Source organism: Mercenaria mercenaria, chromosome 2 (genome assembly GCF_021730395.1).
Source record: "Mercenaria mercenaria strain notata chromosome 2, MADL_Memer_1, whole genome shotgun sequence".
Lineage (NCBI taxonomy): Eukaryota > Metazoa > Mollusca > Bivalvia > Venerida > Veneridae > Mercenaria > Mercenaria mercenaria.
The window spans coordinates 8378485-8397573 of NC_069362.1; the positions used below are offsets into that span (position 1 = coordinate 8378485).

General features: G+C 36.4%; 2 protein-coding genes across 2 annotated transcripts; both read left to right on the forward strand.

Annotated features, from left to right (window-relative positions):
* The first annotated feature begins 1351 nt into the window (after positions 1-1351).
* LOC123561948 (uncharacterized) lies at positions 1352-4018 on the forward strand. The gene is made up of 2 exons (XM_045354609.2): positions 1352-2020; positions 2120-4018. Exons 1-2 carry the CDS (start codon positions 1352-1354, stop codon positions 4016-4018), a joined length of 2568 nt encoding a protein of 855 aa, XP_045210544.2.
* Positions 4019-12203: 8185 nt separating this feature from the next.
* Positions 12204-14805, forward strand: LOC123562551 (ras-related protein Rap-2a-like). The gene is made up of 2 exons (XM_045355180.2): positions 12204-12575; positions 13670-14805. Exon 2 carries the CDS (start codon positions 13672-13674, stop codon positions 14326-14328), a length of 657 nt encoding a protein of 218 aa, XP_045211115.1. The 5' UTR covers positions 12204-12575; positions 13670-13671; the 3' UTR covers positions 14329-14805.
* The last annotated feature ends 4284 nt before the right edge of the window (positions 14806-19089 follow it).

Below are 19089 nucleotides of genomic sequence, written 5' to 3' on the forward strand. Positions count from 1 at the left end.
TTTTACATTTATTTTCGTAACATATCAAACTTTATGAATAAAAGATGCAACATTTTGTGAAAGAAAAAACATTAAAAAGAAGTAATTAAAATTATCAACATGAAAACGATGTAACAAATGTCATTTTTTCATAGTATTTTTATAACTGTTTTTTTATTTTTTTGAAAGTTTCCTACGCTTTCGCATAGAAACTCCCTCTTCTGCTGTCTGATTATCGCCATGTTTACGTTTATTTTTCCTGACATTGCCCCTGTCTGTAGTATCGGAAGTGTTACCTGTTGTAGGTGCTGACTGAAGTCCGATCCGGGTATCCTGATTCTCTACCGTATTTCCCTGAGGAGGTGTCGGTATGATCAGATCAAATGTATTATATGCTCTAGGTGATTTTTTAATGCCTTGTATACCAGCAGCTGACTGATCAACTTCAGCTGTATCTGCAATCGGTACCAGTGGAAAAGCAACTTTTTTTTGTGGCGGTACATTCTTGTCGAAGCCCTGATAATAGTGAACACCGTTATAAAAAAAGTCGCCTGGTGGATAGTCACCTGGTGGCAAGGTAAACTCTTTTTGTTGCGGTACATTCTGTTGTGGTACATTCTGAGTATTTTTTTCATAATGAATAAAGTTACCAGCACCTCGTGGTGGTTGAGGACGGGGAACGGTAGAGCCAAAGCCAAAGCTTATGGCATTTTCCTTTATCTCTGCTGGTGGGCTTGGAAATAATGACTTACGCGCTTCCTCCATGCCATAGCCTAAGCCAAACCCATTTGTTTTATCACTGTTCGACGGTATGCTGTTAGTGAATTTTCCTATACTTTCTACGCCTGAAGTAGCCGGTGATTCGCTCTCTTTATTACTGCCTCCTGACTGAAGAGTTGGACACTTGTTTGCGTAATGTCCCTTTTTTTCACATCTGTAGCAAATTACATTTTTGTAGAGATCCTGTTTTACCGCTTTACGTTGAGGGCAGTTACTCGCATAATGTCCTGGCTGGTGACATTTATAGCATGCATTACTGTCGTAATTTGAAATAATTTCATTAACTGCATTCATGTGCGTTTTTATCTTCTTAATCAGAACATCCTTTGGTTGTTGATAGTAAATACTTGCTGAATCAGTAACCTTTTCTACTCTAGGATCTGCCTGGGTGTAGATAGGTGCGTTTTCCATGTTTGAAGTTCAGACTGGAACTGATGAAAAATACCTGGGTAAGTTTCTTTTATAGGCCCTGGAGGTTGTGGGCGGTCTTTTAAATTTTCGTGGGTATAAAAGAGTGAGACATCGTATTATAAAATCATAATGTTGAGTGAACTTAAATGTGTGATATATAATTTATCACTATATAGTAAATATGTCTCGGAAACTTGTGCCTTATTCAGATTCGTCATCTAGTGATGAATCTAGTTCAGAATCAGACGATGATGAAAAGTATAATTTAAAAAAGCACAGATTATCACTTAGTAAAAAGAAAATAATACTGACGGGTAGAAAAGAAAGACGTCAAAAATTAAAAGAGAAACAACATGAATCTAGACAAATGAAGCACAATGAAAAACGTGAAGAACTTGTCAGTAATTATTATAATATCAAAGAAAGGATGGAAAGGAAATCAAGAAAATTTAAAACTCAAAGTAAAGTGTATGATGTGACTTTCAGAAGCTATGATAAACCTTTTGAATTTACGCATGATTTATTTAATAGCATGGTGCATGAAATGAAAGACCGTTGCAATGCTATGCCTCGGGACAAGGTTCGAATTTCTATAACACATCCTAAATTAAATTTAGGTATACACGTCCCGTTTGATGATGTTAGTAATGTGACAGGTGAAACACTGTTAAATGAAATTGAACGAGTTGTACAGAGTAATGAGGAATTTAAAATTCATGATGGACAAATGCAAGCTGAAATTACACACATATCAATGCCAGAAGGATCCAGCAAGTCTCGACGAAATATGCACTACGGTTCGCATGTCAGTATTGAACATATGACCAAACTAAAGCGGAGTATCATACAGGTAAGTTTTTTTCTCAATGAAAAATATTTCTTAAAAAGATGTTACCTGCTAACATTTTTCATAAGACTTGTATCTGAAAATAATTTTTCCTATTTTCAGATCGATAATTCTGATGACAGTATGTGTTTAGCACGTTCCATAGTTGTAGGAATGTGTTACGCACAAAAATCAGACAGTAATGAATGGAAAAAACGATGGAATGCGATACGTAAATCCAAATTAAAGTTACAAGAGAGAGAAGCGCAAACATTACTTGACAGTGTTGGGATTAAATACAACCAGGCCTGTGGTATAGAGGAGTATCAGAAGATACAGGATACACTGTATCCTGAGTATATTATTAAAATTCACGCTCAGCATGCGAAAAGTGACTTGTTATTTACTGCACCCAAAATGACAAAACAAAGTAAAGTAGTTCATGTTTATTTTCACAGCGGACATTTTGACACCATTATTTCAATAAAAGGATTTTTAGGGTATAGTTATTATTGTGAATACTGTGGTGTTGGATATAAATGTAAAGAGCAGCATAAATGTAATCATATTTGTGATTGTTATTCAAGCAATATATGTGAAAAAGGAGTAAGTGTACAATGTAAAGAATGTTACCGTTGGTTTCGTAGCGCGGAATGTTTTCAGAAACACAAAGACATGCAAGGCAAAAGTAAAAAGAATATTTGTAAATCTGTTTGGGTTTGTAAAACATGCGGTCAGATTGTAGTAGGCACAAGGAAAAATCATCTTTGTGCAGGTGTTAAAAAATGTAAATATTGTAAAAAGATTGTTGAGCCAAGTCATGATTGTTATATCCCAAAATATACATCCCCTAAAAAAGAGGAACTCCCAGATGTCCCTTTTATTTTTTATGATTTTGAATGTCGATTTGACACTGGAGAACATATCCCAAATTTCTGTGTTGCACAGCGGGCATGCGGTGATTGTATTAGAAAACCGCTCAGTGAATGTTGCATGCGGTGCGATGAAGTCCCAGGAGGGAGGGAAGTTATTTTTCGCGGTGATCATACGTTATCTAGCTTTTGTACATGGTTATTTAACCCCATACATAAAGGTGCGACGGTTATTGCCCATAACGCCCAGGGTTATGATGCACAATTTATTCTCAGGTATCTCGTTACACACGGTACAGTTAAACCAAAACTTATAATGAATGGAAGTAAGATTATCATGATGGAAGCTCATGGAGTTCGTTTAATCGATTCTATGAGCTTTATTAGTATGCCACTAGCATCATTCCCTAAAACATTTGGACTTACTGAAATGGCAAAAGGATGGTTTCCTTTTTGGGCTAACACCCACGAATTTCAGGAATACGTAGGTCCATACTTACCCTTAGAGTATTATAAACCTGGAAGTATGAAACCAGAATCACGAAAATACTTTTTAAAATGGTATAATGAGAAGATAAAAAATGAAGAGATATTTGACTTTCAAAAAGAAATGGAGAAATATTGTAGATCAGATGTAGACATTTTAAGACGTGGGTGTGGTGAGTTTCGATACCAGTTAATGAGCAGTGATCAAATAGACCCCTTCCTTGAGGCATGTACCTTAGCACAAGCCTGTAACAAAGCCTGGCGAAAAAATTCTATGCCAGAAAACAGCTTTGGTATCATATCAGATGCAGGGTATCCAAACAAAACACGATACTCAATCAAAGCTATACGGTGGATACAAGGTATAGCGTATAAACATGATACAAAAATCCAGCATGCTTTGAATGGTGGTGAACAACAAATAGGTCCATACTTTGTCGACGGGTTTGACAAGGAAAGAAAAACAGTGTATGAGTTCTTAGGCTGTTGGACGCATGGATGTAAAGAATGTTATCCCAAAAGAGAAACAAAAAATCCGTATTCAATGCAAACAATGGAAACATTGTACAAAAATACATTTAAAAGATTTGATGTTTTACAGCAACAAGGATACAATATTAGATATATTTGGGAATGCCAGTTTAATAATTCATACTGCACATGAAGACAGGATCATAAATGAGTGTTAACAAGGCAAATGTTGACGGCGAATGACGGACGGTGGACAATGACCGGTCACGATAGCTCACATTAATCAAGTGAGCTAGGACAGTGACAGGTCACAGTAGCTCACAGGTCACAGTAGCTCACATTGAGCACTTCGTTCTCAGGTGAGCTAAAAATACACTTGTCCTTGAAATGCATCAAGATGAAAAAGAAAGCTAACGTGTTTATCATAGCTGGAAGGCACGATATGAACATGTCCTCGTAGTTGAACATGACGAATATGGCAAGCCAATTGTCCAATAATTACGTGAACCCTAGTTCACGGTCGAAAAATTAGGATTAACGATCGATAAACTAGGTGTTTTGAATACTAACCTATATTTTCGAGCGAAAACATAGGATAACGCCGTGAACCATAGTTCACGCTCGTAAATGTAGGTTCACGATTGTAAACCCCAGTTCACGGTCGTAAACATAGGTTCACGTTCGTAAACTATGGTTTACGAGCGTGAACCGGGGTTTACGAGCGTAAACATAGGATAACGATCGTAAACATAGGATAACGACTGAAACTCATAGTTCAATCGAGAAATCTAGTTTATCAAACGTAAACCATGGTTTACGGTCGATATATTAGGATTATAGAATCAACAATGAATTTCGGGCGTGAACATGGTTTTACGGCCATGAACCTATGTTTATGACCGTGAACCATAGTTTACGGACCTGAACCTATATTTTCGAGCGTTAACCTATGTTTACGAACGTGAACTTGGGTTTACGAGCGTGAACTTAGGTTTACGTTCGATAAACCAGGTTTTTCAAACGTAAAACCAGGTTTTTCAAATACTAACCTATTTTTTCGAGCGAAAACATAGGATAACTTCGTCAACCATTGTTCACGCTCGTAAACTTAGGTTTACGTTCGTAAACCCAAATTTACGGTCGTAAACATAGGATAACGACCGAAATTCATAGTTCAATCGAAAAACCTAGTTTATCGAACGTAAACCATGGCTTACGATTGATATACTAGGATTATGAAATCAACTATCAATTTCGGCCGTAAACCTATGTTTACGGTTGTGAACCTATATTTACAAGCGTGAACCTAGGTTTACGGCCGTGAACTACAGTTTACCTTCTAAAACCGTGTTTATCGATTTGTAACTATATGGCAAGCCAATTGTCCAATTATTACGTGAACCCTAGTTCACGGTCGAAAAACTAGGATTAACGATCGATAAACTAGGTTTTTCGAACGTAAAACTAGGTTTTTCGAATACTAACCTATATTTTCGAGCGAAAACATAGGATAACGCCATGAACCATATGTCACGCTCGTTAAAGTAGGTTCACGATATGTAAACCCCCAGTTCACGGTCGTAAACATAGGATAACGATCGTAAACATAGGATAACGACCGAAACTCGTAGTTCAATCGAGAAATCTAGTTTATCAAACGTAAACCATGGTTTACGGTCGATATATTAGGAGTATAGAATCAACAATGAATTTCGGGCGTGAACATGGGTTTACGGCCATGAACCTATGTTTACGGACGTGAACCTATGTTTACGACCGTGAACCATAGTTTACGGACCTGAACCTCTATATTTTCGAGCGTGAACCTATGTTTACGAACGTGAACTTGGGTTTACGAGCATGAACTTAGGTTTACATCCGATAAACCAGGTTTTTCAAACGTAAAACCAGGTTTTTCAAATAATAACCTATTTTTTCGAGCGAAAACATAGGATAACGTCGTAAACCATAGTTCACGCTCGTAAACGTAGGTTCACTTTCGTAAACCCAAGTTTACGGTCGTAAACATAGGATAAATACCGAAATTCATAGTTCAATCGAGAAACCTAGTTTATCGAACGTAAACCTGGGTTCACGAGCGTAAACTATGGTTTACGCCCGGTATCTGATGTTTTCACTCGAAAATATAGGTTAGTATTTGAAAAACCTAGTTTTACGTTCGAAAAACCTAGTTTATCGATCGTTAATCCTAGTTTTTCGACCGTGAACCGGGGTTCTCGTAATTATTGGACAATTGGCTTGCCATAGACGTATGGCTATGCTCACTGTTAAATTATAGCAAATCACGTTATTTACACGCCCTTGGGCATGTTTTATCGACACAGTAATTATTTCGATACGATACATTTTACAAGATATTCCTATATCATAAACGATACAGGTAGCCTTGATCAATAACGCACTACAATGAAACATATGGCGTTAACCAGGTCGTTTCGCATTAACTAAGATTATGTAAGACATATGTTACCATCTTACGCGGATTATAAAGCATCAACTCGCAATTTGTTGCTCGTAATATCACCATGAGGATATCTCAGGAAAAGAAGTCATACTTAAACATCTTTATAAGTATCAATCATATAGATAGGTTAGATAAGTTTGATATCTTCCAAATTTACATTTTTACATGGATGTTTTTAGCATCAATGTTTAGGCTTTACAGTTGGCGTTTGCAATATGACTTCTTCTCGGCGATATATGACCATTTTGTGTCGATTCGCCGTAAAACCCAACTCACTCACTCACTCACTCCAAATAATTGAAAGGTTATATTCTTCTTTTAAAATGTCTCCATTATTAGACTGAGGAAGCTGCGTAAATGGAACATGGCATTCCCTGTTAGATATTTATCCTTGGCTTGGTTTTTAACGTTGTTTCTTAAAAACGGACAGGTAAAAGTTATTTAGCTACAGCGGCCCATGAGAGAATACAAACCCGTTTTTCGAGGTATACCGACTATTGTTATATTTTCTGGTCCTTTGGGATCATGACGTCCATAATTTACAAAATAATCTTATCTCATAACTTTAGCCATCGCGTTTATCACCACGTTTCAGAACAGTGTGGAAGAACTAAATAATGCGAATTTGTTTAAAAGTTTTCGTCTACCTATTATTCTGGTATTAATTAAATAATGCGAATTGGTTTAAAAAATTTTCGTCTACCTATTATTCTGGTATTATTTTTAAAGCCGCCTCGGTAGCCTAGTGGAAGAGCGTCCGCTTTGAGTGCGGGAGGTCGTGGGTTCGATCCCGGCCGCGTTATACCAAAGACGTAAAAAATGGTACTAGTAGCTTCCTCGCTTGGCGGTCAGTATTAAGAGGATAGGGCTAGGACTGGTGTTAGTATAATGTGACTGGGTGGGGTATCATGCCACGTGTCTACGGCGTGATATTCCAGTGAGGCAGCACTATAAAGTTGACATTGTGCTCACTGCTACAAGTAGACACCGTCGTTTATATGACTGAAAAATTGTTGAAAAAGACGTTAAACCTGAACACACACACATTTTCTTGCCATATATTCATTCGTAGCAAAACAATATGAATAACACGAGGGGTGTTATTTTTATTAACACATTTTATCTACATTTTTTAGCAAATTTAACACGTGCAAATATAGCTTGATACGAAAAATAACCACAAAACAATCGCACCACCTGTAAAGTTAATCATCCTTATTTTGAACTTGAAAGTATCCCGTTCCAACTATAACTGTATTCGATCTAACCATTTACACCATAGAGCTGTATTTTCATTTAAAAGCGACTGGCACGATTGTAACGATAGGTAATGCTACCAGACTTAAATACTGGAGAGCTGATGACTGAATATTTGAAATATATATTGTGCAGTACACTATGCCAAACTCAAAATATGCGCCCGCTGACGTGTAAAATACTCTATTTACTGAATACTGTGAATAGACTTGTCAATTTTCTCAATTTCGACTTCTTCAAGGGTCATAACTTCAGGGCGGCAAAGATTATCTAGTTGGCCAAGATTGTATGCCTAATCATTCTGAATACGTTTGGTGAGCAATGGATAAGAATACTTTAGTTACCGAAATATCGGAATTTTAACTCGAGCGTGACTGGGGTTGTCTGGCTATTTATGGATTTTACTTTAGATATTAATCCCATAATTATTGTGACCAAGTTTCGTGAACGTTGCATGACTGCTCAATTTAGACAGCGGACCTGTCAAATATCGCGGTTTCAATTATATCAAGGGCAGTAACTCTAGAAAGACTGCAAATATCCAGATTTTATCAAAAAGGGTAAATAGATATTATGACCATAAAAATTGACAAATTCTGGTGAAGACAGGGAAGAACTGTTCAAGTTGAAAGAACAGGCACAACATTCACAATCTTTTTCTACTCAATGCCACAACACTAGAACCATTGTAACAGTCCGGATAGTTCTCGACCATGGCCGAGATTATACGCTTGTAAACATTGTGACCAAGTTTAGTGAGCTTTGAACGCACATGTCTGATGTTAGACAGCTTACACGGTCAAATCTCGCAAATTTAGTAAATGAAGGGCCAAAACTCAAACGAAACTGTTGGTAAATTCATGGTAATTATCAAATTTAGATATTATGTCCATAACACTAACTTAATGTGGAGGACAATGAGTAAGACCCTCTCAAGTTGGAGATCGGACAACAACTTCAATGGTTGCCGCACATCGATGCATGTGATGAAATAATATGGTCAGTTTCACGGGCGTATTTAACAGTTTCACAACAATACATGTATATGAAACAAATAAATACAGAGCAAGAAAAACCAGACAGACGAGTAAGATATGCACTTGCATACGGTCTATGTTTCGTAATCACAATATTGTAATACAATTTTAACTTAATATTACGGCTAATCCGCTAAAAAAAGGACGTGCCTCTACTTTATCTTTATAAACATATGCATATATTAATGACAGGCCTATCCATAAAGTTTATATGTTTACATTGGTGCAACTTATGAAATTTTTATATTGAACTTTGACTTTGGACATCTGTTTCTTCTGGAAGATAATGCGAATCATTGTATGACACAGATAATCTTTCTGTAAAGAATAGTAATATTGATACATCTATAGAGGAAACAGCTGTTGTTTTTAGGAACCATAAGTTGTCGTAATGATTCGATGCATTGAAAGCTAGTGTCTAGAAATGTACATATCTGCATTTAATGTTTAGAAACTGTTATAAAAAATATATATAAGGCTGTTTCACAGTACCGCGATTTTACGATTTTCAGTATTGTGTTAAAATCATATTTTATAGCATGTTGCATTAGTCTTGTTCGCATTACATTCTACATGTACTTGCCTCTTGCAATCAAGGGACTGGGGTGCTGTATGTTAAGGTGCCCTTTTCCCGTTACATTCAACATGTACTTGCCTCTTGCAATATAGGGACTGGGGTCCTGTATGTTAAGGTGCCTTTAAGCACCTCGCATGGTGATGCATGTTTGTTTTTAAGGGTGCATCTCATTTTCAAGGTGTTAGCCTTTGGTCTTTCATGCAATATACACGGTCTCTGTAAGTCGTATTGGCCCGATACACTCATTCGTCTAGTCAAGTTAAGCCCTAGGGAATCTAGGTAAAGCTAAAATCTACTACTATATCGTGCATCTAATTCGTTTCGTATTTACATCGCATAAAAATATCCCACAAGTCCGGAATATTTACGTGAGTCACGAAAAGTAAAAATATACATCTACGTGTCATAATTGCTTTAAGGTGCAATGGAGAGTGCACTTGTCCAAAACACCATAATGGTTATTCACTTGAACATATTACCTGCACTCGTTACATGTGGTGTGTTAATTGCGGCGAGCTATGCTAAATAAGTGACTGCTACAGTTGGAAGATCAAAACGGATGCATTCCATGTCAAAGTTACTGGATATCATGATGCAACGCAGCCACCGACACTCACAGAACTTCATCAATAACTGAATCTATATCGAGAAAAACAAACCGGTGTATGATATGTCCACTCAAACGGATCCACAGAATACCCAAAGCGTGGACACTCCAATTTCAGTAACAAGAAAACAACCTAAAATTACGTGGAAAAAAACCTTAAAGCTATCTCAACTTAAATACAAAAGATACCTAGGTACAAACCACAACCACAACGTACTAACAGTTCAACTAGCAATTCATCAACAGAAAAAGTGAATAAAGTACCTAAACAAAATTGGCCTGTATACCGGCGATCTAATGTTCCCTTCACATATCGGTCGGAACAGATGTATTTATGGGAAAGTAGGATTAACAATCATCTAATCCTACTATTTCCCCTAAACCTTTGACGGAGAAAAGGTCACTAAGATCACTTTAGATAACCTTATTAGATACCTCACGTGAAGAATTTTTCGGTGAAGGGCAAGCGATACGAGGCCATTGATTCGGCAACGGCAGCTGTTCGACATGAATTATGTAAAAACTGCTTGTATGTCTTTTCCAAAGTTGCTTAATATTGTGGTCTCTATTAACAAGACATGCACAACTTGTGATTGAATATTTTAAGGATCGAAAGCGCATCTTTCAAAACAGTCTGTTTAACATACTACCCGTAATTGCAGAACTTTTCATTATTTAGTGCTAAAGACTGAAACACTAATAATAACTATTCTTACAAGAAAATAATGTGTTCATTGCTTACCAGGTCGACTTTTTCATATATTTAAATTACTAGGCTAAGTACTACTTCCGTTTAAAACACAAAATTTAGAAGTAGGTTACATACGTTAAAAGCAACACCATCTTACTGAATATCATATTTGAAACGTTTTATTGTTACATTTTTAGTATGTACTATGAAGAAGATCTTTTGGCAGTATCCACGATATGCAAGCTCCATAACCTTTAATCCCTTCACTTAACTCCAGTTTGTTTAATTCTGCTCATTTCTTTCTCGTTAAGGGCAACGCCATTATTTGAAGTGGGGATCATACGCCATTTTTTACGGAATCGTTTTCATTAAATCATAGAAGGCTCCATGTATACACTGCCGTATGAACACACCAGGATGCCTTTTTGTTACATGTGCAAATGTTGAATTTTGTTCAGCCCGGGGACAGAGTACGTGAACATTCATTTCTGTCGTTTTTTGAATAAAGAAGATCAACCCGAATGTGTACCATGTCAAACACCGCTCCCTATTAAACATGTTTTAATCGACTGTGTGGACTTTGCTCCACAACGCAGTATATACTATGACGTTCAATCTTTGAAAGAGTTATTTGGAAAAGTTTCAGTCGGAAATATTTTATCGTTTTTAAAGCAGATAGGAGTTTATCAAAAAAATCTGAACATTTCATATTTTTATTCACATCTTTTGCAATATTATTATGTTTGCAGCTGATATTTTAACACCAACGTTTATACATTTTTACATAAATAATTTTAGATATGCTTTACATTTTTACATAAATGATTTAAGACATGCTTTACATGTTTACATAAATGATTTAAGGTATGCTTTACAGTTGGCGTTTTCAGTATAACATCTTCTCGGCGAGCCCCATGTGGTAGTCCTGTTTGGCGCCATATAGCCTATACTGTGTTGGTGCGCCGTAAATTCCAAATAAATAAATAAATCTTCTCGGCGATATATGACCATTTTGTGTCGATTCGCCGTAAAACCCAACTCACTCACTCACTTGTCGTGTTAGGCGACCTATGGAGTTTCCAGATTTTTACATTTAACATTTATTTATAAAACTGTACATTTAATAAGACCGTAAAATGGTGGCCTCAAATTTCGTATCGTTTTTGTTCTTTCCCTTTGTACATTTTGTAATTAGATGTTCAATATCGACAAGATGTTAGCACGATAGTAGAGTGACTTTTTTTATTTGTACACGATGTAAATATATGCTGCTAAATAACTTAAAGGCCAATGTAAACTGGTAAAGATCTCACAAAATATTTATGTAGCAACTGGCTTAAAGTTAACTGGCCACGTCTTGGTACAAGTATGGTTTTATGTGCTTTTCAAGTTAGATTTGTATTACGACTTTTCTGAAAATATAGCGCCTCTATTTGTGCAGTTAATACATATTGAAATATTGTACAGCTGTCGTTATGTCTTGGGTGTGAAGCGTGTATGTTTTATTTAGAAACAATGCATGAAAGTTGATTAACAACGTTGATATCGCCTGTCGATATAATATTTAAAGCTTTCCCCCGACATATCAATGGTGCAACTGATTCTCAATACTGCAACATTTGTCAAGACAAGTAATAATTTGTAAATCACGCATGCCTACATAGTGTATGATGTACTTTCAAAAGTTTCAGATTCTATTGTGAAATAATTGATACAGGTAGCAACACGTTTGATTTTATTACATATATTTATTTAACATTTCTTGTATACATAATAATATACAGAGAAAACGTCTAAGTTTCATTGTAAGATCGTTAGTTTTGGTGTAAGATGGAAATATCTTTTACCGATTAAACATCAGATGTAATATTTAGAGCTGCATAGCCACTAGTTAAAGTGTAAGATATGGTGTTCACGTTTAATAATTTGACTTTAAAGTAAACAAAAAAAATGTTTTATGGTTTTACGAAATTTTATTCATTGTATAGATTCAAGTCACGCTAATTTTCAAAACTTTTAAATTGAAGGAATATATTTCAAAGTTTACCGGGAGACAAGTACTGAAAATAAAATTGTTTTTCATCCGGATATAGCAGGTGAGGACGCTATTTTCTTGACTATTTCATTTGCTAAGCATAATTAATTAGCTAATTTAGGTCCTTAAGACAGCTTTTTCCCTTGCACCAGTTTGTTAGCAAGAATTTTAAATATTTTAATGGAATGAGCAATCTTTTTAATCAAATGAAGCATTAGTTTTAATTCCAAGACTTCCCCTTTTCGGCATGTTTATTTGACAGATCTATGTGACCTTGATGGGGGTGTGGTCGACTTTTTATTCTCACGACATATAGTAATTACGACTCTTCGGCGAATACCAGCCATGGGTTAATACTTAACATAGAAATAAGATGCATCCATTGCCATGTTAGAGCTTATCAAAGTATAAGAAATGAAATTGTCAATAAAAGTGTTTTGCGGTAGTACAGTTTCCGATTCTACATTTTACATATTTCGTTTACCTTTAGCAGAACATGTATTATGTAAATACATTTCATTTAAACCTGCTGTAATTAGAAATGGAAATGTATTTTGTTCTCCAATTTTAATTATCGGTTTCAGATTGTAATTATAGTTATTGCCAGTATCATAGTGTGTCAGTCTCTGAGTAAGAATATGTTGTTGCACCGTTTAGATTTTAATTAGTTATGGATTTATATACAGTTGAAACTCGATACCTAGAACTCTTTAATGTCAAACTTCACGTCCGTTTGACCCAGTCGAGGATTGACGTTTTTGTAATGGAACCCCTTTCTACATTTTTGTACCACTTTAGTTTGGAAAAGCTTGAAGACTGCAAAAGAACTTTGTTTACAAACACAGAAACGTAAAATTTAGATATTACAATACTACTGTCATTGAATATCATGCCGTAGATACATCACATGATATCCCGAAAGGACACCAACCTGGCTCGACATGGACCTATAGTGTCAAACGATGTCTATTCAAATCATGCAGATCTTTCTCATACTTTCCTTTCTGATAAACTCAAGAGCAGGAATATTACTGTCACAAAGATGACGCTGGGTCACAACGTAATCTTGCCTGCAAAACTTTAAATCCGCACCTATCATATTTATATTATATATTCTAAAATGCCAGAAGTTCTAGTCTAGTTTCTAATTTACAGGAATGCCACTTGAAGGACATAGAGCACCAAGGCGGAATTATAGAGTAGTCTTCCTAGGATCAACTGGTGTTGGAAAAACTTCAATCATTAATCAGCTGTTATACGAAAACTTTCCTGAACAGCACAAAGAGACACTTGAAGAACTTCATCGTCATGTTCTTATATTCGATACGATGGCAGTGGAAATTGATATACTGGACACGTCCGGTACGCATGAATTCCCTGCCATGCGACATTTGGCTATAACAACCGGCAACGCATTTCTTCTTGTGTATTCTGTCAAAAATCAGGAAAGCTTTGCAAATATTAAATTCTTGATTAACGAAATCAAAGAATATAAGCAAGACAATGACTATTTTATTCTCGTGGTCGCCAACAAGAGTGACCTCTTGAAAAATGAAAACAAAGGTAATGCTCTTGATGAGTCAGTAGTGTGTTTTGATTGGGAAGAAAAATTTGTAACAATATCAGCCAAGACCGGTGATAACATTAAAAATGTTTTGGAAATCCTAAAGGAAAATGTAGAAAAGAAAATTATTGATGAAAACAAAAAGCTCCCTCACTTGCGAAGGATTTCGATGCCGGCCATGATTTCAAAACATGGACATGAAAAATTACCTTCAATGAAGCGTAAGGCCAGACTGTATTCTGCTGATTAAGAAACAGACATTTCATAAATGTAGATTAATGATTTCTCGCGTTACAATTTTATGTTTTCAAAACTTGGTGGATTATATACTATCATAACTCTGCAGCACATTTAAGTTAATTCTACGGCAGTAACAGGCTGTGAATACCAGACTTGCAATTTATTATATCATGCAAATGGCACTTTAAACAGGTAAACCTTCTAATTGGTGCTATACGAACAAAAGACGTCTAAGCCTGACTGTAAACTGACCAGAATGCAGACATCTGGCCGTCAAGTTCAGATTATTCATTAATCAAAGAGTTAACCGGCTCGTTATCATTTGACCTCACTAAAATGACTATTATTATTACGTTTTTGTAACATGAATGTTGTTTGTGCTATCATAAATATACCTTGCTAAACATGATTGAAAATTTCAAGTCTTCTGGTTTTTAAATCATGGATATGTTGCATAAAATACAAGAATGGCGAATTAGCTGCTTCATTCAATAAATAGCTTTTGAAATGAAGATAGAATTCACTTTGATGACATTGATGTTGCTGCAAAGTTCAATCAGGCATAAAAAAAAACAATTGCTAGTATCAAAGGCAGGTGTTATTACGAATGTCAGATTCACACGCACGAGTTGGCTGTGAAAAAAACTGTATCAATATATTGAACATGATAGAAATGTATAAACCCTTTTTCTGTTGGGTCAAAATTGCATCAGCATCAATTGTAAAGGTGCTGTTTCCATAAAAAATTACCCCAATGTCCCTAAAGCACCATTATATGCCAGGTGACCTTTTAGTACATCTTTCAATAAAACATGAAAAGAGTTAGATGGCCAAAGGCGATGTTCAGGACTTTTCTCAGTTGGTAACAGAAGCCCGAACTTCAAACTTACAGAACCGTGAGAGTGAGACATATCAATTACATTCGAAGATATTTTGCCTTCAACAGTAATTCAGACTGACGAAATATGAATCAAAAGAAAGTCAGTAATTAATCGTTCTCCTTTAAATAAAAATGATACGGAAAACTATACAATATAGTGATTCATTATCAATGTTAAGATGTTCCTAAGACAATCTCTTACAATAAGGATCCGTTACAATCGCACTCTTACGTTTCTCCAATGAGTGAAAAAAAGTTAAAAGTATAGAACAAACTTTCCAGATGTTCCCAAAGCTGTCACTGACTTATATAATACACATCGCTTTCTCCGCGCGTTGTATCGAAAAACATAAAGTTGTGAACAAAGCCATCAGATCTGTACGAAGACCGGTGGTGACTTCATAGTTCACACTTCACGCTTCATAGTTCAAACTTCACACTTCACATAAAACACATACAATTAAAAGAAAAGTTTGAAGTGAGAAGTCTGAAGTATGATCTGCTTGAGTGATAACATGAACAGATGGCAAACTACGGTTTATATATGAGAACTATGAAAATACTATGAATCGTAAACCAACCACTTTTTCTATATATTGTAGATAAATTCAACATAATTTATGTTTGGCTGAAAGATGTAAAATTGAATTCAACTTTCGGTAATCATATACACGTATTGTAGATAAATTCAGCATAATTTATGTTTGGCTGAAAAATGTAAAATTGAGTTCAACTTTCGGTTATCCTGACAAAACATTTTTGGAAGACCAGTACAAAATGTAGATACTTTTAAAATAATTATTCTAGTTACAGTGCAAAATGTATCAACTGATTGATATCTACATTTCAAAGCTTATAGACAATTCATATCTTCGTTTGAAGTTATGATGTGGACATGGACTTACTGAGTACAAAAGAAAAAGATAATTTAGAAAGTTCATCAAAAATGCCACCATATTAATGAGTATAAAATACGTGCGACACAAACTTTGCCCTTTATGCGTATTTTTATGCCCCCCCCCCCCCCCCCAACCCCCCTTTCGAAGAAGGAGGGGTATATTGTTTTGCAGATGTCGGTCGGTCGGCCGGTCGGTCAGTCGGTCTGTATGTAGACCAATCCGTTTCCGGATGATAACTCAAGAACGCTTGGGCCTATGATCATGAAAGTTGATAGGAAGGTTGGTCATCACATGCAGATGACCCCTGTTGATTTTGAGATCTGTATGTAAAAGGTCAATGTCATAGTGACCCTGAACAGTTAAACGGTTTCCGGATGATAACTCAAGAACGCTTGAGCCTAGGATCATGAAAGTTGATAGGGAGGTTGGTCATGACCAGCAGATGATCCCTACTGATCTTGAGGTCAGTAGGTCAAAGTTCAAGGTCACAGTGACCAGGAACTGTAAAACGGTTTCTGAGCGATAACTCAAGAACGCTTGGGCCTAGGATCAGGAAAATTAATAGGGAGATTTACCATGACTAGCAGATGACCCCTGTTGATTTTGAGGTCATTTGGGCAAAGTTCAAGGTCAGATTGGCTAGGAACAGTTGAAACGGTTTCTGGACGATAATTTGAGAATGCTTGGGCCTAGGATCATGAAAGATGATAGTGCGGTTCATCATGACCAGCAGATGGCCCCTATTGATTTTAAGGTCAGTAGGTCAAAGGTCATGATTACAGTGACCCGGAACATTTAAACCATTTCCAGACAATAACTTGAGAATGCTTGGGCCTAGGATCATGAAACTTGATAGGGAGTTTGGTCATGACCCCTATAGATTTTGAGATCTGTAGACTAAATGTCAAGGTCACATTGACCCGGAACAGTTAAACCCTTTCCAGACGATACCTTGAGAACGCTTGGGCCTAGGATCACTAAACTTGATAGGGAGGTTGATCATGACCAGGAGATGACCCCTGTTGATTTTGAGGTCAATAGGTCAAAGGTCAATGTCACATTAAACAAGAACAGTAGAACTTTTGATTACAGTGAGCAAATAATTTCTGTTCCTTGTGCAATTACTGAATGCATCAAGGGGGGCATTTCGTGTTCGACGAGCTTTTGTTTTCTCAAGAAATCGAGAGCCTCAGCTGCTTAGACTGATCTTAAACGAAATCCCAGATCATATCTTCTAATGCTGAATAAATATCCTCCAAGGTTTAGTGACTCTAGGTCGAAGGCTTTTTAAGTTACGCGCAATACAAATATTTAGACCAAAACTGCATACCTTGACCAAGTCAACGGCCGTACTTCCGAGCTGACAGAGTGAAAGTCATTATTGAATATATTGTTGATGCCTGTTTCCTGTAATAAAAGGGGTAAAAGGTCGATAAAACCTGTTTCAAATACTAAACGCCAAAATACACGGTGCACAATCACGTGGTCTATGACGTCATGCGATAGGTATCGCGCCAAGCATTTTTTGTCAACAAAGCGTCGATTCAAGAAGAAAATTCGTCGTAAGTATTTTGTTACGAATTTTTGTAAAATGTCTTTAGTATGTTGCAAGTCCTTTTATAGATGCGTACCTCCGATCACACAGCATCTGCCCGTGTCTGCTTTAGTTTGGCTGGAAAACGGGACAAACTGACCAAAATCTCAAAATCGCTCTTGCTATTGCTCCAAGCTGATTCCAGAACCGCATTAAAACCAGCTTTCTCTTGCTGAAGTCTTCAGATGGCCTTTTTGGTTTGGTACTTTCTGTCTCAAAACATCCGCTGATTGATTATTTTTCACGTTAAAGGTGTTATTTTCAGGTAAAAAAAACAAAGAAAAATATCAAACAGGGAATGCCACGCACCAAAAACGTAGCCTCCTCAAAACGAAACCCCCACTACGCAGACGCGTGCACCAAACACACACACACACACACACACACACACACACACAAAGCCAACACATAAGGACAAAACGAACAACACACACGCACACAAAGCCAACACATAAGACGAAACGAACAAACAAAGGAACACATTGGGGCACCGCCTTGGAACGGTCAGTGGCAAAAACACCACTGGGGAGCTTAAACCGGTTTATGGTGCAACTAACCTTAAAACCAAAGATAAAAAGATTGTGCGGCAAGTTCTGGAAGATAAATGATATCGCAACAAGCTGAAACGATAATCTTATTTTAAGTCCGTTTTCCCATCAGTTTTCATACGTAAATCAACGCATATCACTCTTTCATCTAAACACATCTGTCAGTCGAATTTATCTTGTGTATAATGCGAGTTTATAGGCAAAACACGGAGCAAAAAAATATGCCATCGCGGCTAGTTTTAAAAGATAAATGATGTTACAACAATCTAAAATTTTAACTTGGAATTTAAGGCATTGCTCCCATTAATTTCCACAATTACTGCTTGGTACTCTTTCATTGAAATACAGCTACTGGAAATAAAAATTTTAGGCAAAAACAGGGAGCTAAGATTATGCTACTGAGAAAGATCAATGATATCGCTACAGGCTTAAACCTTTCTTAAGCCAATATTGTCATATAAATCAAATATCGCATAGGAAGTACTGTACAGATTATGACAAATTTCAATGGCTAATCAATACATCTGAAAAAATAATTATTTTAAGATACATGTATGGGATCCCAAGAAAAAACGAAACTGGTTAAATGAAAATGCAAATGCTAAATTAAGTATTTGATACTTTTATTTTAAGAAAATATAAGACATTGGATTATACGAGCTATTCTTGTTTTACAGGTCCTTTTACTATCGAACTAGCCGGGAGACTGTTTTCAAGCTGGTGGACAAATATGAGCGACGAGCAGATGACAGGTCCATACAACGCGTGCCCACTAATAAACGTTGTATAATGGAAGACAGGTAATACAATGCAGCCTCTGTAGAGTAAAACCCTTTGGATACAAATATTG